General features: G+C 47.8%; 1 protein-coding gene across 6 annotated transcripts in view; it reads left to right on the plus strand.

The window, feature by feature from the left end:
- Nucleotides 1–24,611, plus strand: part of ARHGAP36 (Rho GTPase activating protein 36) — a 174,829-nt gene extending 150,218 nt beyond the window's left edge. For 3 of the 6 annotated variants that reach the window (XM_036839099.1, XM_036839096.1, XM_036839095.1), the window contains 11 exons: nucleotides 16,810–16,968; nucleotides 18,173–18,244; nucleotides 18,768–19,003; nucleotides 19,243–19,435; nucleotides 19,656–19,711; nucleotides 19,957–20,107; nucleotides 20,541–20,689; nucleotides 20,872–21,048; nucleotides 21,288–21,385; nucleotides 21,522–21,628; nucleotides 23,709–24,611. In XM_036839099.1, coding sequence (XP_036694994.1) covers nucleotides 16,860–16,968; nucleotides 18,173–18,244; nucleotides 18,768–19,003; nucleotides 19,243–19,435; nucleotides 19,656–19,711; nucleotides 19,957–20,107; nucleotides 20,541–20,689; nucleotides 20,872–21,048; nucleotides 21,288–21,385; nucleotides 21,522–21,628; nucleotides 23,709–23,866 — 1,506 coding nt within the window. In that variant the 5' untranslated portion in view covers nucleotides 16,810–16,859 and the 3' untranslated portion in view covers nucleotides 23,867–24,611. Of the gene's footprint in view, nucleotides 1–322; nucleotides 403–1,719; nucleotides 1,810–2,634; nucleotides 2,712–16,715; nucleotides 16,969–18,172; nucleotides 18,245–18,767; nucleotides 19,004–19,242; nucleotides 19,436–19,655; nucleotides 19,712–19,956; nucleotides 20,108–20,540; nucleotides 20,690–20,871; nucleotides 21,049–21,287; nucleotides 21,386–21,521; nucleotides 21,629–23,708 lie in introns of those variants that run through there. The other 3 variants (XM_036839098.1, XM_036839097.1, XM_036839094.1) reach the window with 3 other exon arrangements.
- Nucleotides 24,612–25,201: the final 590 nt, after the last annotated feature.

Genomic DNA, 25,201 nt, shown 5'->3' on the forward strand with positions numbered 1-25,201 from the left:
CACTGCCAGGGGAAACTGCAGAGTGAGAATTGGACTTAGGGTCCAGTTCTTCCGGGCTGCATTAGGGCTGATAAAAACATCACCCTAAAAGAAGAGGGGCTATTTCAAGAGTGTCAGACACAACAGTAATGAGGAAAATTGGCTTAGTCAGTCGGCTTCAGTACCTGAACACCCCGGTTGAGACCCTCTGGGCTATATGGGCAGGGCGTGAGTGAAAGCAAGAGAGGGAATTAGCCTTTTCTTGAACATTTATTAGACATGTTAGACATTTGGCTGACACTTTCCATATTTTACCTCCTTGTCATCTGAACATGTCTAAGGCAGGTGTTAACAGCTCCAATCTACAGATGAGAAAACTGAGTTTCTGAGAGATGAAGTAACCTTCCCAAGATCACAGAGCAAGTAAGTGATGGAGCTGGGATACAAGCTCAAAGCTGTCTGAAGGTCCTCATCTTTAAAGGGTTTTACTCACATTTTTCTTGTGAAAACCAAGGTCTCCCTCTTCAATAAAATTCACATTTTGGTTCCTTGCCTGTAATGGGGGTTATTAAAGCACCTTGGAGCTTTTAGCTTCTTCAAAGTTGAAGTTTGTTCCCCATTTCACAGGTCAGAGTACTGGACTGGAGTGAACCAGACAGTCTTCATGAATTCAGGTGGGACTTAACACAAAAGAATTTAGATAGGTGGTCCAGTGGTTGAGCGTATGTGTGTAGGGGTGGGAGGCAGAAGCCTCACAGGATCGACTGTGAGGAAGCGGAAGTGGAGTTGGTATATTCAGAGGAGAGTGAGGAGGTGTCAGACTGGCCCCCAAAGCAGCAGGAAAGCCAAGTGCCTGAGACCAGATGCTGGGAGACACCAAAGTTTGCGTGAACTTCTTGTACAGATTTACCAAGGGGCTTCAGCTACTCTGTGCCCTGTGTGACTTACACTAGCCTCTCTAGCAACCCCCCCCCACCCTGCACTGTAAAAAAAAAGACTTTCTGGCTATGTAGTAGTTTAGGCAATGCTTTTCCTGCACACCCAGGATGAGGTGCTGACCCAGGCCCAGCTGGGGGTGAAGCTTTATGGATGTTACAGCTGCTTCTCGTCCGCACACCAGGCTCATTTGTGCCAGTTGAAAGGGCACAATAATAACAGTGGCAATTTAAATCGTGCTCCTCGCTTTCTGCTTTCCCCCCTGAAAAGTGGCGAAGTGACTCACCACTGTTGAATTGTCCTTCTCTATCCACTCCCTGACCTCTTTGCGGCAGTCTAGGCTGGTTCCCTGGGGGCTGAGCTGGAAGCCCGTTCTTCCAGCGGCCCTTTAGCTGTGACGGAGCCAACCCCCCCCCCCAGTAAATGTGTTCCCCCAAAATGCGATGTATTGTTTTAATTTGAAATTCTCAGATGAGGCTGCTTGGAAGGCATTAGAGCAGCATGAACCCATTAGGTAAGCACAGTTCTCCCCGCCAAACATGAATAATACAAAATGGGACCCATTCAGGAATCTTTTGAGGGGGCTCTGCTTGTTTTTCTATATGCAGTTTCATATGGAGATGACTGGTCTGCTTGAAATTTACTACATACCAACTTCTGGTGGTAATGCCATAAAAATAGGTCCCAGGGGAGCTGTGAAATCATTCCCTTACTCCATCCTGACCCCTCACCCCCATCCCCATCCATACCCAATTCCCCTGACCCTATGGCTAGAAAATGCTCATTCTCTGCTCTTTCTTTCAGCACCAGCCTAAGGAGAGCTCCCAGAACTGGAGGTGGTGAGGTGCTTATGAGCCTAGAGTAATTAAAGATTTTGAGGTGTCAACAAAGCAGGTAATTAGGTGGAGAAGGTATCAGCTGTCTGAGAGACAAAGAAAAGTAATTATGCTGAGCACTCTTGGCGCTGTCAGTAAACTCCAAAGAAAGCTTTGTTGGGAAGTGATACTGTTTGATAGAGACTTCAATGCCTAGCAGAAATGAGGGACTCTTGGTGAGGCTGCCTGGAACAGAAGAAAGGTTTAGGGAGCTTGGCAAACCTGGATTCAAATACCAGCTCTGCCTCCCACTGGCTGTGTGACCCTGGAGAAGTTACTTAACTCCTCTGAGTTCGATTTGTGATGTGCAAAATATTAAGTCATAGCTCTAATTACCTCATTAGGTCATTGTGAAGACTCAAGGAGATAATGCATGTAACAGCACTAGCACAATGTCTGGTATACAATAAGTGCTTAATAAATGGTAACATTATCATGATCACTATTATTATTCTTACTATATACCAGGCATTCTCTACAGGAGCCCAGAGTTTAAAAGGAGAGACAAATAATCGCAGTTATGCATGATCGTGTCATGAGAAGTATGAAGAGTGTAACTATGATGGCTCAAAGGAGGGAGCCCTCAACTGGGAGGGAGGGGTACAGAAAAGCAGAGAAAGTTTTGTGACTCCTGAGTTAGGTCTTAAAAAAATAAGTAGGAGTTTTTCACGAGGCCCAGGGGGAAAGGGATTCCAGGCAAGTGTATGTGCCCACACAAAGCCAAAGAGGTGTGAAACAGCCAAGCCTTGAGCTAATAGTTGGGCTTTGCTGGGCACGAACTGGGATCTCCTGGGGGAGGGGGGGGAATCAGTGACCAAGAATCTTTCCAGTTTATTCCCACCAGCCCCTGAACCGCGCCTTAGGCGCCCTACCTGGCCAATCACGTGCGACGCCCTCCTCTTCTTTCCTCTAAGCAGTCAGGTAAGCTCACACCCAGCCCCCAGCGGGCCTGGTGCGCACAGCGGGGGGTCGGCGGACCCAGAGCCGGCAGATCAGGCCGAGGGGAGACTGTGCCCAGGTCGCGGGCCCCTATCTCCTTCCTCGTCCCAGTCCTGGTGCAAAGCCCCCCTCCACCCCCAATTAAAAAAAAAAAGCCACCAAGCACACAGCCACTTGGATTCTTTAGACAACCCCGTGCTCTCTCACACACCACACCGGTAAACTCACGCCGCGACCCCCCTCCAAGACACACACGGTCTTCAGCCCTCCATCCTAGCACGTACATTGGCTGCATGCGTCCCCACCACACACATGAATACATCACACTCAAACACACACAGACATTGCACCCTCACACACACAAACCTTTGAACACACACGCCTTAAGTAAGCTCACATATAAAGACACCTTGCTCACAAGCACACACACTACACACCACAACAACCACCGCCCGTAAACCCACATTGACACAGCACAGCTAAGGGTAAACACACACCAAACAAATATATACACACAAGCTTCAGCGGGCACACACACATACACACACTGCATACACATACACACTACAGCACGACCACAAACCCCGGCAGAAACATACATCGAACACACCCGTATCCAGACCGCACCCACACAGTCACACTGTCATCGGGCAGAAACATACAACCTACAAACGTGCACACACAAACATCGCACAAACACACGCTCCACGTCCGAGCGCAAACCAAATACACTTCACACCCAGCACTCGGACTAAAACATGCAACACGCACACACACCCCACACCCAGCCACACACGGAACTCACAGGCGAACCGCACTTGCGCGCGCGCACACACGCGTACATGCATACATACATACACATACAGCCCGCCCCCTCCTTCCCTCAGGGCGGAAGAGAAGGGGGCGAGGATGGGAGGAGGGGGAAGCAAGGAGGGGGGGATGGGCGGGCGAGGCTCTGCGGGCACAGACGCTCTTTTCCCTTTGACCTGGGGTGTTGTTCCCATTAACCCGCCTGTTCCCCATTCCCGAGCAAAGGGAGTGAGTGAGTTGGGTCCAGACGGGATCCAGTCCGAACCCGGGAAAACTGGAAGGGCTGGGGAATCCGCCGGCGGGCGGAGGGCACGTGAGCTCCAGCCGGGACCCTGATTCTGCGTTGGTCCACCCTGCCGGAGGCTCCTCCCCCCAGCCCCCCTCTCAGACCCCTTCGCAGCTTTGACCTCTGCTCCCCACCGCGGGGGGAGGGGGGGGAGGGGGTGGGGGCTTCTTCCCCTCCTACCCGGGAGAGTGAGCAACTGTTAGGGGTGGAAAGCTTTACTGGTTTCAAGAAGTAAGGAGTTTAGATCTGCAGAAAAGCTTTTTGCGAAACCTGTTCCAATCTAGTTTGAAGACGTCTCCTAATAGAGAGCTCACTATTTTGCAAAGCAACTAATTTTTACATAAAAGGCAATGGTTATTAGAAATCACCGACACCGCGCTGGACACATAGTAGGGCGTTATAAATGTTCCTCCTTCCCGCTTTTGCCAACAAATCTGGCAGGGCTATCTGCTGCCCAGCACCAGCCCGCGACAGCTCTGGGGCAGTCGGTGAGCTTTTTCTAGCGCACAAGCCCTCTGGAGAACAGCCGCCTTGGCCAGGGAGCCACCGGCGGCAGGGGGCGGTAGTGTCGCTTAGGGTGCTTTGCACGTCTGGCGGCATAGCCCCCGCGGGACAGTCTGAGGTCCCCTCCCTCTGTGGCGGGCTACAGGCGTCACTCTAGAATACTCCGCGGCCAGATGAACATCTCCGCCTGCCTCCTTTCTGTAGAGATGGACAGCGGGTGAAGGAGAGGAGGAGGAAGAGGACTTCCGCCTGAGGCGGCGCATTGTGTAAAGCGCCTTGCGGTGCAAAGTGCACAAGCTTCGGAGTCCGTATAGGTTCGAATCCCAGCTCTACCACTTCGCAGCTGACTACCTTGGCAGGTCACTGTATTAAGTTGCGGGGTGGGTGTGAAATTTAAAGGAGGAAATATATGTAAAGTGCTAATTCCAGTTAAAATCCAAAGGATGTCCATTCCCTTCCATTCCCTCTCCCTAACCCTCACCAAGGATAAAGATTTGGGAGTTTGGGAAAGAGGGGGATCAGAGGCCGGAGATATGGCCACCAGGTAATGCCTCTAAGCCAGAAGATGGACAGAGGTTCAATTAGCACTCAATTTCTTAAGCGATGTGCTGTATTTAAGGGAAATGCCTGCACCAGTGATTTTAGTGATGCCACTCACTAGCCACAGGACATTTCAGTTCACAGCCCCAGTCCTTGGGGCTGCAGTGAGGCCACTCTGCCCATCACCTCACCTCTCACAGGGACTTCCTAAACCCTTCCCACCCCCACCCCAAATTCTTCTCCCCCTTTCCAAGTTGCTGAGTTATTTTTTAGTTGTAATGAACACTCATTGGATGCCAGGGACATCTTCTCTTACCTTATGCTTTGCCAGTGCCTAGCACAGTGCCAGATACAGCACAGGCTGTATACATGCGGCAAAGTGACGCCCTGGGTGAAATCCCTTGGAAACACTGAGACTTAAGGGCACATAAGGAGTTATCATAAGGACTCGAGAGAGAGGATTCCAATAGCAGCACCCCAGGCATTGTGGGGATGGAGGGCAGTGGCTTTTGAATAGGGGGCTATTCCGTTCCTCCTCAAAGCCCTCCAGCCCTAAGCTTCCCTGGAAGGGGGTTGTCTCACTGTGGCTGAGGCTTCTGCAGTCAGTTAAGAAGAGAGCCTCTTTCCTGGAGGGCAGAGGCCCTGGCCAGCTAGAGGGTGAGTCACTATCTCAGAGTTGGGCAGCAGAGGTGGCACTAAAGTGACAATGAATTAGTCCAAGATGGCAAGGGGATACTACCTGAGTGATGATCAGAAGGGGATAAAGCAGAAGCCTGAGCCCTTGAGGCTGGGATTAAGTGGTAGGACGTCTATATGCTTAAACATAGTCAGCACCTAACCCACCTCCACACTTCTACCCCTCCAAGTCCCAAAGGATAGCCAGGCAGCTTCTTAGAGGAGGAAGTGGAGTGGAAATCATCCTTTGGGAGACCTGGGTTCCAATCCTGACTTGGATACTTGCTGTATAACCTTGGGCAAGCCCTTTTCCTTCCTGTTCTCAACACCAGAAGGAAGTTAAGTGGGCAAGGGGCTCTGTGCTGGGCCCTGTGCTAAGTATTTTACCAGTGTTATTTCACACACTGTTCCCCTTAGTGCTATGTGGTGAGCATTTATTCCGCTATGTTGCAGTTGAGAAAACTGAGGCTGAGTGATATTCAATCATCATCTACTTTCTAATATGTCATGCAGTCTTTATGTATTTATGTTACCAAGACAATCACTGTAACTCAAGCCAATAACCTGCCAGTCCTCTGCCTAAATTGGCTCCTTATGCACTCAGGTTCAAATCATGTCTCCTGGCTGCCCCCAAAGCCAACCCGTGTTGCTTTCAAGGCGGTTGGCTACCTGGGTGGGTTTCTCTTTTCATCTTCGGTGACACCCACCTACCCCCAATTCAGATCTTTCCCTGGCATATCAGCATAAGATCCCACATTGGAAAGCAAGCATCACCAGAAAGGTGCACCCCAGTATCAGTCCCTTATCACAAGGGTGGGGGATCTGGCTGCAAGATGTTGCAGTGAGGAAGGGGAGCAGAGCTGCCAGGGCCAGAAGGAGGGGCTGCATAAAAAACCAAGAGGAGAGACAGAGAGAGAGAATGCCAGGGACAAATTGGACCAGCCTCAAACTGCCGCTCCCTCCCTCTCTCCCCCTCTCCTGATCTGGTGCTCTAGAATGTATAAAGGGGCAGCACCCAGCCCATTTTCAGCAGGTGGGGAGGGAGAGATCCTCTCCTTCAAAGGAAGGGAAAACCACCCTGAGCATTCAAATTACATTCCTGTGGTGGGTAAGATTTATTTAATTACTGAGGGGTGGGGGTAGGAAAGAGGAGCAGGGGAAGAGGGCGCCTTCTTGGTAGCGCTGGTGCTGAGGTGGTACTTTTAGTGAAAAGAGCGCCACCCATGCTGCTGCCAGAGCCAGAAGCTCGCTCCCTTTGCTAGGGGTTAAGAGAGACTCGCCACTGGGCTTCTGGATCTCATTTCCAAGCCAGATCCCTATGAGCCACATCTCTGAGCCTTTGGGGAATAAGTCCATGTCTTCCTTGGCTACCTCAGTACCTATGTATGCCTGGGGTCAGCAACTGCCCTCTATCCTTCCCCCTCCCCTTCCTTCCTCCTCTCCTTTGCCTAGGCTCTGCTCCTTCTCCTTCCCTCTTGCTGGGCTAAACTAGAGTCTCTGACATTCTTGATACTCTTCTCCTCTTTCTTTTCCATCCAGTCAACAACACTCTCCCTTCATCCATTTACTTCATCCAGGAGAGGAGAAAATTCAACTGGGAGGGAGTGTAATTGTGTATTTGAAATTCTCCCCACTTGAGATCTTGCGCTTATAACCCCGTATTGCCCTTGTTGCGTCAGATGAGAATATTTTGTGCTTGTGAATAATACATTTTTGCTTGGCTGAATAGTGATTTGAATATATGATTGTTGGGTTGCAGATTAGAAGAAGGCGTTTTTGGAAGCAGTATTAGAAGGTAAGATGGTTTGGGCAGGTGTGAATGGCCTTCTGACTTCTCCAGGTGCCAAGAAGATAGAAAAAGAAAGATGAAGACTGTAGTAGTGTGTGTGTGTGTGTGTGTGTGTGTGTGTGTGTGTGTGTTGGGGGTGGGTTACTGAGACCATTCTCATCCAGATAGGTAGAGGAATTCTGCTTGCTTTGTTGTTCATTGAACTCTGAACAAAATGATCTTTCTTGTCTCTGAGTTTGGAAGATCAGAGGCCCTGGACAAGATGGCGAACAAAGATCAGGAAGAGTGAGGCAAGGAGGGGCCGGGAGTCGCTCCTTGTGCAGTCCTTGTGTGCAAAGGGCTGCCACCTGCCCTTCAATGCCATACTAGTCAGGGCAGAAGGGAAGTGATGAGGGGTAACAAAAAGTGTGCTGAGCGGGGTTCCAGGAGTTTGGGGCCTGCCTTTTGGCTCTGCCACTAATTAGCTCAATGCCCTTTGGTAAGTTTCTTATCCATCTGAACCTCCACCTCTGCCTTTCCTTCGCCTGTAATGTGAGATTGTGTGGCATGGCCAACGGAAGAGAAAGGGAGCCCTCAAAGGAAGGGACCCTTGGGCTGAATCTTGAAAGAGAAATCAGCTTTGAGTAAAGGGAGAGATGATTGTGGGGTATGATGAGAAACAGTGGGAGTAGCCCCGGGAATTTAGCAAACAGGTATGCGTAAGGCACTGAGTTGGCTGCTGCGTAGAAAATTGCTATGAATCAGCTCCTGCCCCACCGCGGGAGCTTCAGAGAGAGAGTGGGGGAATCTGAGCGGCAGAGCGAAGCGCTCGAAGCGCCTGCAGCTCGTCCCAGGACGGGTCGTAGTCGCGCCGCAGGACTGACCAGCGGCTCACGCAGCCATTTATTCCCTGGCCGGACCAGGAGAGTCGCCAAGAGGTAGTGCAGGGGCAGGGCTCCAGGGGCCTGAGTGCAGCCCCTCGAGGGGCTGAGTGGGAGGTGAGTGCCCTCCAAGCGGAGCGCCCGACGTGCGGGAGGGAGAGGAAGCCTGCGGGTCCTGAACTAGGTGCCCAGCTTTTCGCGTTCAATGGCTCACGCGTGGAGCACGCAAGAAAGATTGCCTTTTTCAAATTCTCGGCAGCGGCAAGCAGCAAGAGTGGTTTCTGCGCGCGGCGGGGCTTTGCTTAACTTTGCAGGTTCTGCGCGCTCTTGAGCCACGTAGGGGCGAGACGCAAGGGGCGCAACCCCGCCTGACCACGCTCGCAGCGGCAACCTGTGGCCCGGGACAACCCTTCGAGAGGAGGGCGCAAAGTCTTGGCTGGCCGGTTCCTGTCCCTTTCCCCCTCACCCTGCTCCCCCTCCCTTCACCTTCACCTAGCTCTGGGTAGAGGGCAGACTACCGGGCTAGGGCTCCATTAGGGAGGGAGAGGGAGACCCGCTTAGACCCACTCTCCACTCTGGCGCACAGAAGCCTGAAAGGGGCAGCGATGCTCTCTCTTTCCAGCTGTGGGCAGCGGTAGCGTGGCCCTGTGTCCTGGAGGGGGCTACGTCCTGTAGAAGAATCAAGGACTAGGCAGAAGTGAGGACTGTGTCTCCACCGTGTTCTTAGATAAACCGGATAATAATAAATGACACTGGTTGTGTTTTGGGACTTGGAGATGCTCACAGACTTGCCCAAGGCCACTCAGCTGCTTAGTAACTAGGCAGACCTCCTGACTCCTGGTCTAGGGTCTTTGTTTGTTTGTTTGTTTGTTTTTTCTTTTTTGCACTGTGTCATAGCCAAGACAGTGGTGTAATTTTGAAGGAGGATAGATACAGGTAGGTAGACATTGATTTTTTAAAAAAAATACGTTTATTTAAATGTAGTTTAAAAATACCATTCCTATCAGGAAAACATCTCCCACAGCCCCAATTCCCTATGACAGCCATTCAGACAGGATTTTGAAAAAGAAAACTGCAGAAAATTGAATGCTTCTTGGGGGAGATACAATCAAAGGAGAAGGGAAGCAGGTGGGAGTGGGGGAACAAAGGTGAAAGAGAGGTAGCTCTCAGCACAGATTTGGAGAACAACTTTATTCTGAAGGTTTCCTTGACAGATCTCTGTCCAGATGGTTTGGGGAAGTGTCCCTACTGGTCTTTCCTCTCTCGTGCCCACTCTGTAGAAACCCCAGCTGTGGTCTAGAGGGGCAAATGTTTGATGGTTCTTTCTTTAATTGAGAGCCTCCTCCTTCCCTCTGTTGTAGCAAATACGTTGGGTAAGTCTATTCTCTCTGTGTGTGTGTATGTGTGTGTAAATGCATATGTGAGAACGCATGAGGATGTGTGTGTGTGTGTGTGTGTGTGTGTGTATGTTTGTGAGAGGAAATGTGTGTGTCTGAAAGGGAATATGTCTTAAAGAAGGGGGCTTGGAACCAGGGGAGTTGAGAAGATGGGAAAAATGAATCAGAGTTTACCGAATGCATACTATAAACCTACAGTTGAATAAGGGTCTGAGTAGCGCTGGTGGACCTGAAGAAATAGTCAATTCTTAACATTCCTTAAAGGAACAAAGGAGAGGAAATGTATTTAAATGAGGGCAGGGAAGGATGATGTTAGACCCATGTCAGACTCTTGACATTTATGTGACCTTCAACTAGGCTGTAAGACCTCAAGGACAGGAACTGGGACTTTCCACCCCAGATGGCCCCCCCTTTCCTCCACCATCCCTAACATGGATGGCTTGCACACTGTGCTGAGGAAACCAAAGGTAGGGACTAAATCCCTTTTGTGGCCCAATTAACTTTTTTCTACATTTCAGAGCCTAGGCTGATCTCCCCCCAACCCCCACAGTTAGTTGCCTTGCATTCCTGATCATGAAAGACCCAGTGAAGAAACAGTTCAACTCATCCCCTCTGAAAGTGAGCTACCTGCTGACAGGATGTGGTACCCACTTTTACCTTCTATGGATGGTACAAGGGCATTCTTCAATGGGGGCACTGTCTGCTTCATTCCAGATAGCAGCACTTCTGCTCAGTCTTCCTTTCAAATATGACTCTCAGGTATTTGGCGGGGGTGGGGGGACAATTCCTCACCTTGGTACAGCACTGTACCCTTTGGAGGATTCTTTCATGTCACCCTGTCTTTTATTTAATCTTTACCATAGCCACACGTGATAGATATCATGGTTTTTACTTTGTAAGGTGATGGAACTGAGGCTCACAAAAGTGAGATAATTAGCTCTAAGTGACTTGGTTGGTGAGTGTGTGAACTTACAGGTGGTAAGGCTGGGATTTGAACCCAAGTTCTAGTCCATATCTCAGGACCTTTTCAGGATGCCATGCTGTCAGCTTGGGGAGTGGGCTGAGGCAAGAGACATGATGGGAGGAATACATAGGGCTTTTGGTGCTTTTCTCTTCTATTCACTCCTCTTCTCTACCTTTCATAATAGTGTTTTTCAAAACCATATATATCTGTATCTTTCTATCTATCATTATCTACCTATCTTATTTACCTATCATATCTTTCTTCTTCTTCTTCTTCTTCTTCTTCTTCTTCTTCTTCTTCTTCTTCTTCCTCTTCCTCTTCTTCTTCTTCTTCTTCTTCTGCTCCTTCTCCTTCTCCTTCTCCTTCTCCTTCTCCTTCTTCTTCTTCTTCTTCTTCTTATCTATCCTATCAATCATCTACCTTCATTCCCATTTCCCAAGAATAGTGTGCATAAAGAAAGACCTCAAAATCTAGCCATCTCCTTAGGAAAGAAAATAATCTTGACTCAGGCCATCCCAGTTCCAGGCAGCAGATGTTGGTGATGTATACCAAGAAATACTGTGGTTTGGTGGGAAGGGCAAGACCAGGCCTGGGGATAGTCTAGTTCCCAGATTGTATTCCTCCATGGCATGTTAGTGCAACTTCAGTTAAGTTACAACCTCTCTGGAGTCCTAGTTTGTTGTTATCTGTAAAATGGGAACATAACACCAAACCTACCTCCTTCCCAGGGGTTGTTGTGAGAATAAAGTGGCATGATTCATTTATCCATGAATCACAAATAGCTGTTTTAATTACAAGACCTTTATGTTCTCTCAAAACTGTCAAGAGTTTATAATCCTATGATTACCCAACAAACACATTGAACACCTATTGTGTGCTAGGGTCGGGAAATAATGGACATGTGGAAAGCTTTTGGGAACATGAAAAGCACAAGAAAAATTAGACATTAAAAAATTACCTTCTATTGATGGAACATCTTACTTTTTTTACTTTTTCTGCCACAACATAATAGAAACAGCAACCGAGAGGGAAAAAAGAGATAAAGGGTGACACAGCTTGTGATGCCAGCACTATTATGCACTCTGACACATACTGCAGATAATACTGAGAATATCTATATCTTGTTGTACCTTCGGATATGACCTCCCTTGGTTTATCAAATCAGGCTTTGATTATGTGTCCATGCTTTTGATTTCATTATTTAGCTATGTATTATTTTGTAGCTATTAAGAGCAAGGGTGGATGAGGCAGTGGAAAGAGCCCTAGGTCTGAGAACTGGGTTCTTGTCTAGATTCTGTGTCAAATTGCTGTGTGGCCTTGGGCAATCTCCTGTCTCTCTTTGAGCCCCAGTTTTTTGAACTCTAGAATGGAAGCTTTGGGCTAGATGATGGCTAAGGTCCCTTCTATCTCTGATCCATTCTAATCTAAGAAGTTCTGGAAACATTTTTTGATACCAGGGCTTTTCTGAATGTATTTTAACAGTACTACCTTTGGTTTATGAGCTTCTGTTATGGTTTGATGGACTGACTCACGTATTGAAGAACGCTGCCCCCAAATTTAATTATTTTGGGGCATTACACCACATAGGGTAAAATGAGCCATTTTGTTCATCACAACTGCAGCCTTTGCTGAAATGGAGGTTATGGGATAGCAACTTAAAGGCTAACTCATTAATGCTCAGGGACGAATGAGGTAATGTGCCAGCAGACCAAATTGGTGCCTGAATGTTTTCATCTAGAGACCTGTATCTCTTTCTCATGTTGTGATATATTAATGGGGATGTCTTTATCCATTGTCACTGCCTGTAGACATTTGAATACCGTAGATGCAATACCTTTTGGGCACTCAGCCCTGCACACTATCAATTTCTCAAAGTCCAAATTCTCTCAACGGCTAGAAGCAAAATTCTGATGGTGCCATAAAGTGCCTAATTTATTAGGATTCTATCGATGGCATCAGTGCAGTCCTGCTTTTCTCTCAGAGGTGTTTACTAGTGAGCACTGCACCACCCCTAACTATTTAATGGGGGCAATGGAGTAAATTAGTCCCCCAAATTGTGAAGGCTGTGGATTTATGCCTAGCTGAAACATTTCTGTCCTCACTATGTCGAAGAGGGTGACCTTTCTGTTAATTTGTTTCTCCATCTGTGCCATGCGTTTCAGGAGGACGTGAGGAACAAGCTTGATGCCACTCATGTGTGTTTTCCCTCTTCGTATTGCTGGAGAGTTGATCTGGTTGTGCCTCTACTCTTTGTTCAAATTCTCTCTCTTGGTAGCTGCTAATATCCTAGCCCCTTTACTGATTCAAATGAAATTATATGTTATTTTGCTAGTGACGATGTGAAATTGGATGGTTTAAAAGACAGATAAATTTTTGAGACTTACAAGCATTTTACTAATCTGAATAATAGCATTTAAAAAATGGATCTATGCAGTTAGTTTTTCTAAATTTTATAAGATAATTTTTTATACTTGACCCTGATGTCATTGGAGATTGAAGAAGAAAGATCTATTCACAACAATCCCCCAAGATCTTTTTACCCGTTTTCATTTAATTCAAATTTAGTAGAGAGTGAACTAAGTCAGATGCATCGATACAAATTCTAATTTTATGTAATTACTTTTGAAACCTGATATTTTCTGGTAAAGTCAGGCCCTCTGCAAAGAACCTTCACTATCAATGTGTTTATTAAAAACCAGTGCTAAATATCACATGTACATTATTCATTTAATTCTTACACAGTTGGTGAAATGGATACTGGATCATTTCCGATTTTATAGAGGAAGCCACTGAGGCTCAGAATTCAACAAACTGTCCTAAGCTCGCACAGCTAAGAAATCACAAAGCTTGGCCTTGAACTCAGTTCTATTTAGCTCTGACTCCAGGGACCATTACAGATATTTGTCTAAGGATATTGTTTTTGCAAATGTGTTGAATTCTATGCTGAAATTGAGAGGGCTTACTTTTGTCTTCCTTCTTCCTTTTTGATGTCATGGTCACTTCAGGCCAATGCCAGGGCATGCTGAAGGGGAAGGGGAAGACACTTCGGAGCAAGAGAGGTCTCTTAGCACCTTGTTCTCTGTGAGGAGCCTCCTTTTGTGATCAGCTCATAGTGTTGAAGCCTAGTTATTGGTCCCCCCTCCCCAACCTGCTCATCTGCTTCTTATCTACGCACACTGGACGTCCTAATTCTGCTTCTGTCTGGTATTCTACTGGTGCCTTGAGAGTATTGAAGGCAAGCAAGACAGTGTCAATTTTGCTGGCAGAATTGTGGCATATGATTGCTCTTAAGTTTAGCCCTGTATCTTTGAGCAGGAGGCAATGACAAACAGTTTATTCTAAGGCCTTTGATTTCCTTTGGAATTGTAAGCATCTAGGCTGACTCATCTCTCAAAGGCTTCTCTCTCTCTCTCTCTCTCTTTTGGCTGACGTTGTTTCGAGGTTCTCTTATTTGTTCTCACCTTATTTTGGGGGGAGAAGAGGGATTGATTTTCATCTTGATTTTTGGGTGAAAGAACCAGCTATACTCTTTGGATGACCAGATTGTAACCCTTGGCAAGAAGAAATAGCTGCAACTCCAAAACAGGTACAAAAATGTCTAAATTGGGGTAAAGGGAAAGAGGGAGCCACGTAAAAAAAAATCAATCCAGAGCTAGGCTGTGTGTGTCAGAATGAGACCCTTGGCTAATAGATTTTGGACCTGCCATTGTGAATGGGGGATTACTGGCTGCTTAGTTTGGGACTGTGGTTAGGTTCTCTGCATGTGCCTTTGGTTAAGATGGTCATTTTGTGGATGCAGTTTGGTGGTTGGGCTTAGGTGTTTACTCTGGGTCCAGGGGATATTGATTTTCAGTTGAAGGGACTTCTTTTAAAAATATGTATGCTAAGAATTTTCCTCTTAGCTCAGTTCAAAAGATATAGAAATACTCCTTCCTCGTCCTATCTCATACTGAACTTCAGTTATCCGGCAGATATTTATTTCTGACATGTGTGACTTTGGCCATTAAGGAAAGTGGGCAAAAGAGGATTTTGGAAACAAAAGAAGTGAGGGATTTTTTTTTGACAGAGCTCATTTATATAGGTTATTGGATGATAAACTTCTACCTCCCTTTTCTCTGTCAAAGCCACATTACCTGATCTTTGGAGTTTAAGCACCCCCTCCCCCATAATATATAGAATATTATCATAAAACTCCATGGGCAAGGGGAGCTCAGAAAAGTAGCATGTGACCACATCCCTTCTTGCCAAAAGGTTTAGTTCCCCATGTCCCGAATTATCTTCTCTTAGGAACAAGCATCCACACATTCACCCAAACCATAAACTTCGGAGCTATCCTTTCCATTACAATAAAAAATTTTCTCTAAGTCCTGTCAATTATACCCATAACATCCATCTCCTGCTCCAGCCCCATTGATACTGACTTGTGTCAGCATCTCTTGCCTCTTGGCTGATCTACCTACTTCAGGCTTTCTACCCAAACCAGGTTTTTCACTGCTCTGCGATTTTTCCAAGCTGCAGCTCTGACTCTGTCACTTCCCACTTAAAACCCTGCAGTAGTTCCCTATTGCCTTCAGGAGAAAGTCCAGCTCCTTAACATGGCTTATAGGGCCATTCATGATCTCATTCCTGCCTATCCAGATTTATCTCCTTCCATCCCCTTTATACAGCTTTAAGAATATAACAAACTCTCTCCCATCTCTTTGCCTTTGCACAAGCTGTTCTCTCTTTCTGGACACTCCCCCCTCCCTGTCTCCAGGCAGACTTAGATGTTTCCTCCTTTCTGCTTTCACAGTAGTTTGTTTATATCTTGGGCGATTGACTTATCACAAGGTTTTGTAAGTTGTTGCTAACCTATGTATCTCCTTCACTGCACCGTTAAATTCTTTATGAAAAGAGTATTATTACTTTGCTCATATTTGAATCTTTAGTGCCTGGCACAAAGTAGACAATTAATGCAGGTTTCTTTTCTTTTCTTTTTTTAAAAATGCATACGTGAAAGAACAAATTAATAATAGAGGTGAGGATGTGCAAGATAGGATGCTGTGTGGGGTGCAGGGAGATCCCCACTGGGGGATCCTGTGCAACCTGGGAGCAGTTTGAGATAGTGGGCACCATGCAGAAGGGATATGTAAAACAGGTTTGCCAATACACCAAGAAACTTCACTATACCAATCCTGTATAGAGAGTCTCATTAGAAATAGCCTGGAAATGATGTTTGTTTTGGTACAAACTGATGTTGTTTTATTTTTTCAGGAAAAAATAACATAATCAAGTTGCACAATTTTGGGTAAATAGATAAAAGGCAAAAGGCAAACCAAATCCCACTATTTGATACAGACACCATCAGTAATTGGGCGCATTTCTCTCAGTCTTTTATTTTTTTTCATGTTTTTCTTCACATAGTTGTAATCATAATTAATACAATTCTGTATTTTATATTTGTTGTTTAAAAGCTCCTTGTAAACATCACTTTAATGATTGCATAATTTTCCATACTGTGGCTATTCCATAATTTATATAACTAGTCTTGTTGCTGGGCTAGCTTTTTTCCCTTAATTTTTTACTGTTATGGTTCATGTACATATGGTTTTTCCTGTCTGTAGGAAGATTTCATTAGGATAGATTCCTAGAAGGGGAATTACTGGGTCAAAGGGCCTGGGGATGATTTTTGGCTTCAGACTCACGTGTCCAGTTTGCTTTCTGGAAGAGTTGTACAAAATTTACAGAGCTCCTAACCTAGATGAATGTGCCCATTTCACCCAAACTGGACAGCATCAAGCATTGTTATTAAAAAATAAAAATAAACTCCATCAATGTTCCTAATAATTAATGGAAAAATATTACCTTATTCTTATCTTAATGTGCATTTTAAAATTGTAAGGTTGGTTTTTTTTTTAATATTTTTTTCTTCTTCTTCTTTTTTTTTTTTTTTTTTCCTTTTTGCCTAATTAGGTTTTCTCTTTTCTGGACTGTCGGTTCAGGGCTGGCTTTTTTTAAGTTGGATTTTTTTTTTAAATAAGCAGCCAGAGGCAGCTCTGCTTGAGGGTGAAGCCACCTCCCAGTTTTCCCTCCCCCTTTACCACCCTCCCCCCCCCATAGTTCCCTCTACCAGGTCCAGTGACAATTGGATGATGCAGTCCTGATAATCATCCGATTCCAGAATGGGAGGCTGCATTCCTTCTCTGAAGGCAGCAAGGACACTGTGCCCCAGAATCATGCCCCCTCTGCTGTTGTTGTCCACCTTCATTTTTTTAGTGAACGTCCTGGGAGGGGCCCCAGGACACAACCCGGACCGCAGGACCAAGATGATCTCAATACACAGCCTCTCCGAGCTGGAGCGTCTGAAGCTGCAAGAGACTGCTTACCACGAACTCGTGGCCAGGCATTTCCTCTCTGAATTCAAACCTGAAAGAGGTGAGCAGTACCCCGGGATGTGGCATCCTCGCCTTCGGGCCGAGTGGACCCCCTGGGCGGAACGGGACGAATTGGGGCTCCAGGAGGGTGGGAGGGACTCTCCTCTGGTCTTGGACCTGGCCGGTTCTCCTGGATCCTGGAGAACTGAGGGAGCGGGAGTTGAAGGGTGTTTGGTGAATTGGGAAGAGGTGAAGATTAGTTGAGTTGGGTTGAAGCCTGGGGGCTTGAGGGGCAGTGAGACAGGCAGATACCAGGGACAGACAGGTGGACAGAGGACAGGTGAAAAGACAGACGCACCAGGTGAGGTGCCAGAACAAGTCGGAATGAGATGGAGACGCAGAGGGACACTCAGAGAAGACTGGGACAGACAGAGACAGCGCGGTTGAGAGACGAAGAGTTAGAGGGAGATAGCGAGACAGTGAGAGAGAGACACGGGCCAATCCGGGCGAGTAGCGGGAGGGCGGGTGCGGGTGCGGGGAGCGGAGGCGAGAGGCGCGCTGGGAGCGAGCGGGACCCAGCGCAGGACGGGGGTCGAGCGCGCCAGTGGTCTCCGCGGTGCAGGTGCAGATTCTGCGACTGAGGGGAGGTGGCAGGGGGTCACGCGAGCCGAGGGGTGCCGCCTCAGTGATGAAAAGTGCAGGGGGCCGCAGGTTCGCCCGGCGCAGCCTAAAAGGAGCGCAGCAAAGGGCGAGGAGACCCCGCGGGCAGCCGCCACTGCGGGGGTCGGAGTGCGGAGATCGCGGGTGTCACCGCTTCTCCCGCGGCCGCAGCGCTGGGAGCCGACGGCATCCCGGAAGCAAGCGCGCCAGCAGTAACTTAGCGACCCTTGCTAGCCGAGGCGCCGCAGGCAGAGCCCCTCCCCTCGCCTGTTGCGCTGTCCCGCGGCCTCGGAGCCCCGGAATTTACGTTTTAAGCGTTGTGTTGAGCTACTGCTGGTGCGTAACAAGATGCGCGCTGCGCACGCGGCGCCTTGGATTATCTGGCTTGGTTAAATTCTTGGAGTCTCATATGTGGTAGTTAGGATTGGTCCCGTTTTCAAATGGGGAAACTGAGGCTGAGTGAAAGTAAAACACTTTGGGGGGGCTGGTCAGAGCTGTTTGCCCCTCTCCCCAATCCCTGTGGATCAATGCATTGCGATGCTTTAGTCACTTATCAAATCCTACTTGTATGAGAATGCGTGTGTTTTCTTTTTCTCTTCCCATAGCTCTACCTATTGACCGTCCAAACACCTTGGAGAAGTGGTTTCTGATTCTGAGAGGACAAGAGAGGGGTGAGGGTCTCTCATACTGCCCTTAGTAAAGAAATAGAATGCTGCACCCCTCCTGTACTGCGTCCCTGGCTACTGGAGACTGGGCGGTGCCCACTGCCCCTGGGGGGGGGACTCACTCTCCTCCCCCCCCACCCAGCTTCCAGAAACCCCGCAGGGGATGATTTCAGGAAATGGCGCACTAGCTACAGGAGTGCTGGGCAGTCCCATCAGATATGCCTAAGCCTTCCGGGTGAATCTACCCCAGACAGTTTGCCCAGAAGAAATTGCCCTCATTGCTTCAAGGTGGTCACCCCCTGGCAGGACTTAAGGCAGAGACCCCGTCGGGGTAGTTGAGTGGAGCTGAGTCGTTCAGCCAGACCATCGCAGGGTCCCTTTGGCTCCCTCCCCAGGGAGGGGCGCTGCGGGTCTGGTGGGGTGGGGTTGGCTGGGGGCGGTTGCTTAGAGGAGTGCTACAGCCCCTGCAGTTCCTCCTGATTTAAGCGCTGCGGAGCGTAGACGTTTCTCATTCTTTCTCTCCTTGGCTCCCCAGCGGTATCACTCAAGACGTTTGGCATTCGACTGGAAGAGGTGCTTGTGAACGAGCTTACCCGCCGCAAGCAACTTGAACTGAGAGCCGCGATGCAGATTGAAGAAGCCACCGGTCAGGTTGCGGGCCGTCGTCGAGGAAATGTGGTGCAAAGGATGTTTGGCCACATCAGGGGCTTTTTCAGTCGCAGGCGGGATGAGCCCTCCTTGCCCCGGGAGTTTACTCGCCGTGGGCGTCGAGTGAGTTAAACCCTCCAGTTTTCAGGCAGGGACCTTCTTGAAGTGTCCAGGGATGTGGGGCGGGAAGGTCAAGGCCTGTGTCCTCAGAGAGAAGGGGAGCTGAACAGAACGTGTTGGAGGGGTGTAATTGGCTTGCCACAGAGAGAATGTCTCCTGTTGTGAATGTGATGCAATCTTCAGGAAGGTCCAGAGTGACCCTCCTGCTCCCCCATTTTAACATAGTCTGGGTTTCTCCACAGGGTGCAGTCTCTGTGGATAGCCTGGCTGAACTGGAGGACGGGGCCCTGCTGCTGCAGACCCTGCAACTTTCCAAGACTTCCTTTCCAATTGGCCAGCGACTTCTGGGATCCAAAAGGAAAATGAGCCTCAATCCGATTGCTAAGCAAATCCCCCAGGTTGTTGAGGCTTGCTGCAGCTTCATTGAGAAGCATGGTAAGGGGCCAAGAATGATGGTTAAATCAAGGTAGGAGGCAATTCAAGAGAAAGAACGGTGTTCTAGAGATGGGGAGAGGAAAGAGGTCAAGGGATGAAGGGCTTGAAACATTCCCCGGCCACCAGTTGGGGTTGGGATAAAATGGGGGAGGAAAAGGGAAATGCTGGGGGTGGGGGCGGTGAGCACAGATACTTAGCATCCCCTGGTCTTTTCTTTCAGGCTTAAGCACAGTCGGGATTTTCACCCTGGAATATTCTGAGCAGAGAGTGCGTAAGGTAAATCAGCTATGTTTATGCTTTTGTTCCTTCAGTGAGAAAAAACTGGTGGGGGTGGGGGCTCCCCCATAGACCTGAAGAGAATGGCATGCCTCGTGAAGGGAGCACAGTCTTCTTTTTAGCCCCCTAGGCACACCGTATAGCCAACTACCTCCACTGAAGCCTGAGACTTGCTGAAGGAGTGGCCGGTAGGGAGCCTGTGATGGGCAGAGCAGCCACCGAATGTATTCTGTCTCTTTTTCTAGCTCCGTGAAGAATTTGATCAAGGTCTGGATGTAGTGCTGGACGACTCTCAGAATGTGCACGATGTGGCCGCACTCCTCAAGGAGTTTTTCCGTGACATGAAGGACTCTCTGCTGCCAGATGATCTGTACATGTCCTTCCTCCTGACAGCAAGTGAGTCTTCTGCTCTCCCTTGTTGGACAAGGAAAGGAAATAGTACAGGGGATGTGGGGTTCTGGGGACAGAGCTCAGGCTGCAAGACCCCAAGGAACTAAGGCAAAATGAACACCAGAAGATGAAAACACCTCTCCAGATTCCGCTATAAGTCTGTTGTTTGGAAATCTCTCTAGAGCTTCTTGAAGCTGTGTGCACCCCCTCAGGGCAAAGAAGAACCTAGGTTCTGTAGGGAGGGGGGTCTGATTTTGATGGGAGCACTTCTTGCTTTTAGGAATCCTGAGCTCAAATGCCATGAGAATGAGCAAAGAAAAGATGCTTGAGTACTTTATCCATAGCCTTTGGCATTTTTCAGCCAGAATCACACCTTTCTTTGTATCAGGCTGCTGCCAAGGCTAGCCCCCTAAGCCAGTCCCTGTTTTCCTTCCTCTAGCTCTGAAGCCACAGGATCAGCTTTCTGCCTTGCAGTTGCTGGTTTACCTGATGCCACCTTGCCACAGTGACACCCTGGAGCGTCTCCTGAAGGTCCTGCATAAGATCACTGAGAACTGCGAGGACTCCATTGGCATTGATGGACAGTTGGTAAAAAGCTCAGGGAAAGGGTAGTGAGACTTATAGAAGGGGAGATGTGTGGGAGTATATGAGAAAGAGACAGAGACAGAGAGACAGAGGGAGAGGGAAACAAGAACAAAAAGAGACATTTCTATTTGGGTAACTTCCATTACTACTTCAGAGTTGATCACTTTCTGCTTTCCTTTACTTAGGTTTCAGGCAATCGAATGACTTCCACCAATTTGGCTTTGGTGTTTGGATCTGCTCTCCTGAAGAGGGGGACATCTGCCAAGAGGGAGTCCAGGAAAACAAGACTGGGGATTGACCACTATGTTGCTTCTGTCAATGTGGTCCGTGCCATGATTGATAACTGGGATATCCTCTTTCAGGTAGGTGGAAACTTTGGACACACTTATTTCACAGCTCTTTCACCTGTTCACAAGGCAAGGAAGAGTGCTACATGCATCCCTGGGGGTATCCAAAGCAGGCAGCCACAAATCTCCCCGTCTAGAAATCCTTCCTACATTAGCTGGGCATGGTGCCTTCAGTTCTGGGTACCTGATAGAGATGAGTGTAGATTTTTAAAATGTTGTGTAATAAAGACTAACATTGCTAATTTTACCCTCAGGTGCCTCCCCATATTCAGAGGCAGGTTGCTAAGCGTGTATGGAAATCCAGTCCTGAAGCCCTTGATTTTATCAGACGCAGGAATTTGAGGAAGATCCAGTGAGTGTTTTCTTGGTTTGTTCATGCTTAGCCTGAAGGAGAATCACCTATGGGGGCTCCCAGCCCCAGGCCACCTTTATATTAGTCAACCCAAGTATACAAACTGACTTGCTTTTTCAAATTCATTCCCCTTCAGGAGCGCACGGATAAAGATGGAAGAGGATGCTTTACTTTCTGATCCAGTGGAAAACTCTGCTGAAGCCCGGGCTGCTGTCCTTGGTCAAAGCAAGCCCTTTGATGAAGGTCAGTTCCCTGCTGGCATTCAGACCCCTGGTGAAGGTCAGTCCCTTGGTGAAGGTCAGGCCCTTCCTGAAGGCCAGGTCCTTGCTGAAGATGAGCCCCTTGAGGAAGATGAGTCCTCTGAGGAAGATGTGCCAGTCAATGAAGAACTGCTATTTGAATATCTCAATCAAGGAGTAGTCTTTGGTGAAGTCCAAGGTCTCGAGATTCCAAATGACTTGGAGATTCAAGGCCCACATCTCGAAGGCATTCCAGAGCCTGATGAAGATGACGACGATGACGACGACGACGATGATGACGATACCCTGAATTTTGATGATCTTCCTCCCCTTGAGGACATTCTAGACCCTGATGATGAAATTCTAGAACTCATTGAAATCCAAGACGTTGAAGAAATACTATATTTTGATATGGTTCCAGACCCTGAAGTAGCCCAAGATGTGCAAGAAATCCCAAACCCTGGAGAAAACCCAAACCACGACCTTGAAGAAGGACCAGATTTTGAAGACTACCAAAACCTTGACCTAGCAGAAGTTCCCTATCTTGATGTAATCCCGAACAATGAAGAAGCCTCAGATACTGACGAAATCCCAGACAATGAAGAAGCCCCTGACACTGATGGAGTCCCAGACCATGCAGATGAGTCAGATAATGATGAAAACCCAGATTCTGAAGAAGACCCCAATCTTGAAGAGGTCCCAGCCCTTGATGAAATCCCAAATGATGAAGCCTCAAATGCTGAAGAAGTTCCAGACCACGAAGAGGTCAATGGGATTTCGGACTCTGATGAAGACCTTGATTTTGATGAAGTCCCAGCTCTTCATGTGGTCCCAAGCCCTGAAGAAGCCCCTGGTGGTCATGAAATCCCAAATCAGGAAGAATCCCCAGAGGTTAATGGGCTCTCAGACTCTGAAGAAGACCCCAGTCTTGAAGAGGTTCCAGCTCTTGATGGAGTCCCAAATGATGAAGAAACCTCAGATACTGAAGAAATTCCAGATTATGAAGAAACTCCAGAAGTCAATGGAATTGCAGGCTCTGAAGAAGACTCCAACCCTGAAGAGGTCCCAGCCCTCCATGTGGTAACGAGCCCTGAAGATGTCTCTGATTTTGATGAAATTCAGAACCAGGAAGAATATTCAGATGTAAGTGGAGTCCCAAACAATGAAGAAGCCTCAGACGTTGAAGAAATCCCAGGACACAAAGAAGACTCTGATGTCAGTGGAATCCAAGACTCTGAAGAAAACCCCAATCTTGAAGAAGACACAGTTCTCAGTGTGGTTCCAGAGCCTGAGGGCACTCAAATTCACAACAAAGTTCCGGATTCTCAGAAAGACCTAGCCAACACTTTTGAAGAAGATGAAATTACAAATATGGCTCCAGAGCCTGAAGATGTCTCCATTCTCAATACAATTCCAGACCCTCAGCCAGACCTAGCTGTCAATCTTGAAGAAATCATGAAGGTGGAAGCAGTCCCAATGCCTAGTAATCTTGACTCTAAAGAAGTTCAGAGTCCAAGGACCATCCAGTTCCACAAAGAAGATGCAGCTGTTACATTTCCTGTAGATATCGTCTTCCTTAAAAGCAAGTCTCAGCCTGGCCAAGTCATGGACTACAGGTCCTTCTCAGAGTCATTGAAGACCGACACCTGCTTTCTCCCCTCCATGAAGTTCTGTAAGCTTCCGGCTCCAGCTTTGTTACTCATTTGCTTAGTAAAATTAGTCAGGCTGGTTGTAGGGTGGTGGTGGTTGTTAGGAGGACGCCCACTTCCTCGCTTCCCTGGTGGTATTGCCCATTTTCTCTAAGCACGGGGTATCTGTCTCACTCTTTCTGTTCTCTAACATGGCCCTGCCCTCCTGCCCCCCGCCCCCACACACCCAGCTTCCACAGTGGGCCTAGATTTAGAGATGTATGTTCTACTGTTAGGCTGCAGTTTTCTTACATGTCAAATGGGGATAATCATTTCTGCCCTAACTTCTTGCCTCATACTGTATTTGAAGCTCAAAATTAGGTCTTAGTTCCTTGGGTGCTGTGCAAAGTGTGAAGTCTAGAAACATAAGGAGTTAACATTGTTACTATTTTCCAGGTTCCTCTGAGGAGCCAGCTGTGCCTCCCGGCACTGTCCGTTCCCATGACGATGATGAAGGAGCGGGTAAACCCCCCATTCTGGAGCAAGACCTCCCATTGCTCCGTGTGCCCCGGGAGAAGGAGGCCAAAACTGGCGTCGGCTACTTCTTTCCTTAGATGTTTTTCCTTCTATATGGTGCCAGACAGGGGGAAAGGGTGGGGGTAGACCTGGGATGTCACAGGAAACATTAAGGAGAGTCTTGAAGGTAAAGATCTGAGGGTAAGAAGGAGTTCTACCTGATGCTCGGGTCAGGTTGTGAATTCCAAACACACTACCACCCCCTTTACTGGGGATGCTTGGTCCCTTCAGCTGGTAAAAGTGGAGCTGTTTCTGTGTCATGCTCAGGCGCCCTGGTGCTACCTTGCCTCTCTCTTTTATCCCTGATCCTGGCTTTCCCTTACTACAGCCGTTCCTTTAATTGATGTGACATTTGTGGTAAACACCTGTCCCAGAGAAGCTCACAAATCTCGAGGTGCTTTCCCTCCCCCAAAGGGGACTGCATGCTTTTCCTGACTTTCCTACCCTCCTCCTAAGAGCTCAATTGGAAAGGCCCTCAAGAGGCACGCTAGGATGTTAGTTCAGCCTACTGACAGCTGACAGTTAATTCTAAACCATGTCACACCAACTCATAGCCGTGTCCCCACAGCCACTCCACCGCCTCAGGATAATTGTTTCCAAATTATTTAGACCAATGGCTCGTCAAACAGCCACTCCCCAAATCCTGAGAAACCCAACTAGCTTTTCTGGGGTCAAAAGTTAGAGGAAAACTTGGATTTTATTACCTAGATCTGTTTTACAGACAGCTGGCAGCCACATCCTGTTGTCAGCAAAACAGCTAGTTAAGTATGAACACATAGTTCCAAGCAGTAAAAGTCACCTGATTACAAATGTTCTTAAATATCGTCTCTGTAGTTCCTCTATGCAGGACGGTGCAAATTTGCGGGACATGCTCTGGTAACACGCAGATATGGGTTATGTATGACATCCAAAATTATAGCTGTTATTGAGGGGTACCAACTGCTAAGGTCCATAGAATGAAGAATGTATTGTATTGAGGGATAGAAATTGATCAGACAATGGGTAACAACCGCAGAGCTCGAAGATTTGTGATTGTTAAAACTTCTCTGGCATTTAATCATTAATAAACGTCTGTATTGTGACAGCAGCATATTCATGGCATACTGTGTGTGTGTTTATTTTATTTTAAATTTTGTTGGTGAGTTGGGAAGCTCTAGCTGGAGCTGAAGGGGAAAGAGAGGTGGGGAAGAGGAACGAAATAGAAGAGGGTGATGTAGAATAAAGGGCAGGGGTGACATGGTGTAAAGGGATGGAGTGAGTGGAATAAAGGGGAAGGGGTGATTTGGAATAAGGGGATGGAGAGAGATGGAATAAAGATGTGAGGTGGAATAAAGGGGAGTGATGTGGGGTACAAGAGAAGGGATGATGGAGAA

Source organism: Balaenoptera musculus, chromosome X (assembly GCF_009873245.2).
Source record: "Balaenoptera musculus isolate JJ_BM4_2016_0621 chromosome X, mBalMus1.pri.v3, whole genome shotgun sequence".
Taxonomy (NCBI): Eukaryota; Metazoa; Chordata; class Mammalia; order Artiodactyla; family Balaenopteridae; genus Balaenoptera; species Balaenoptera musculus.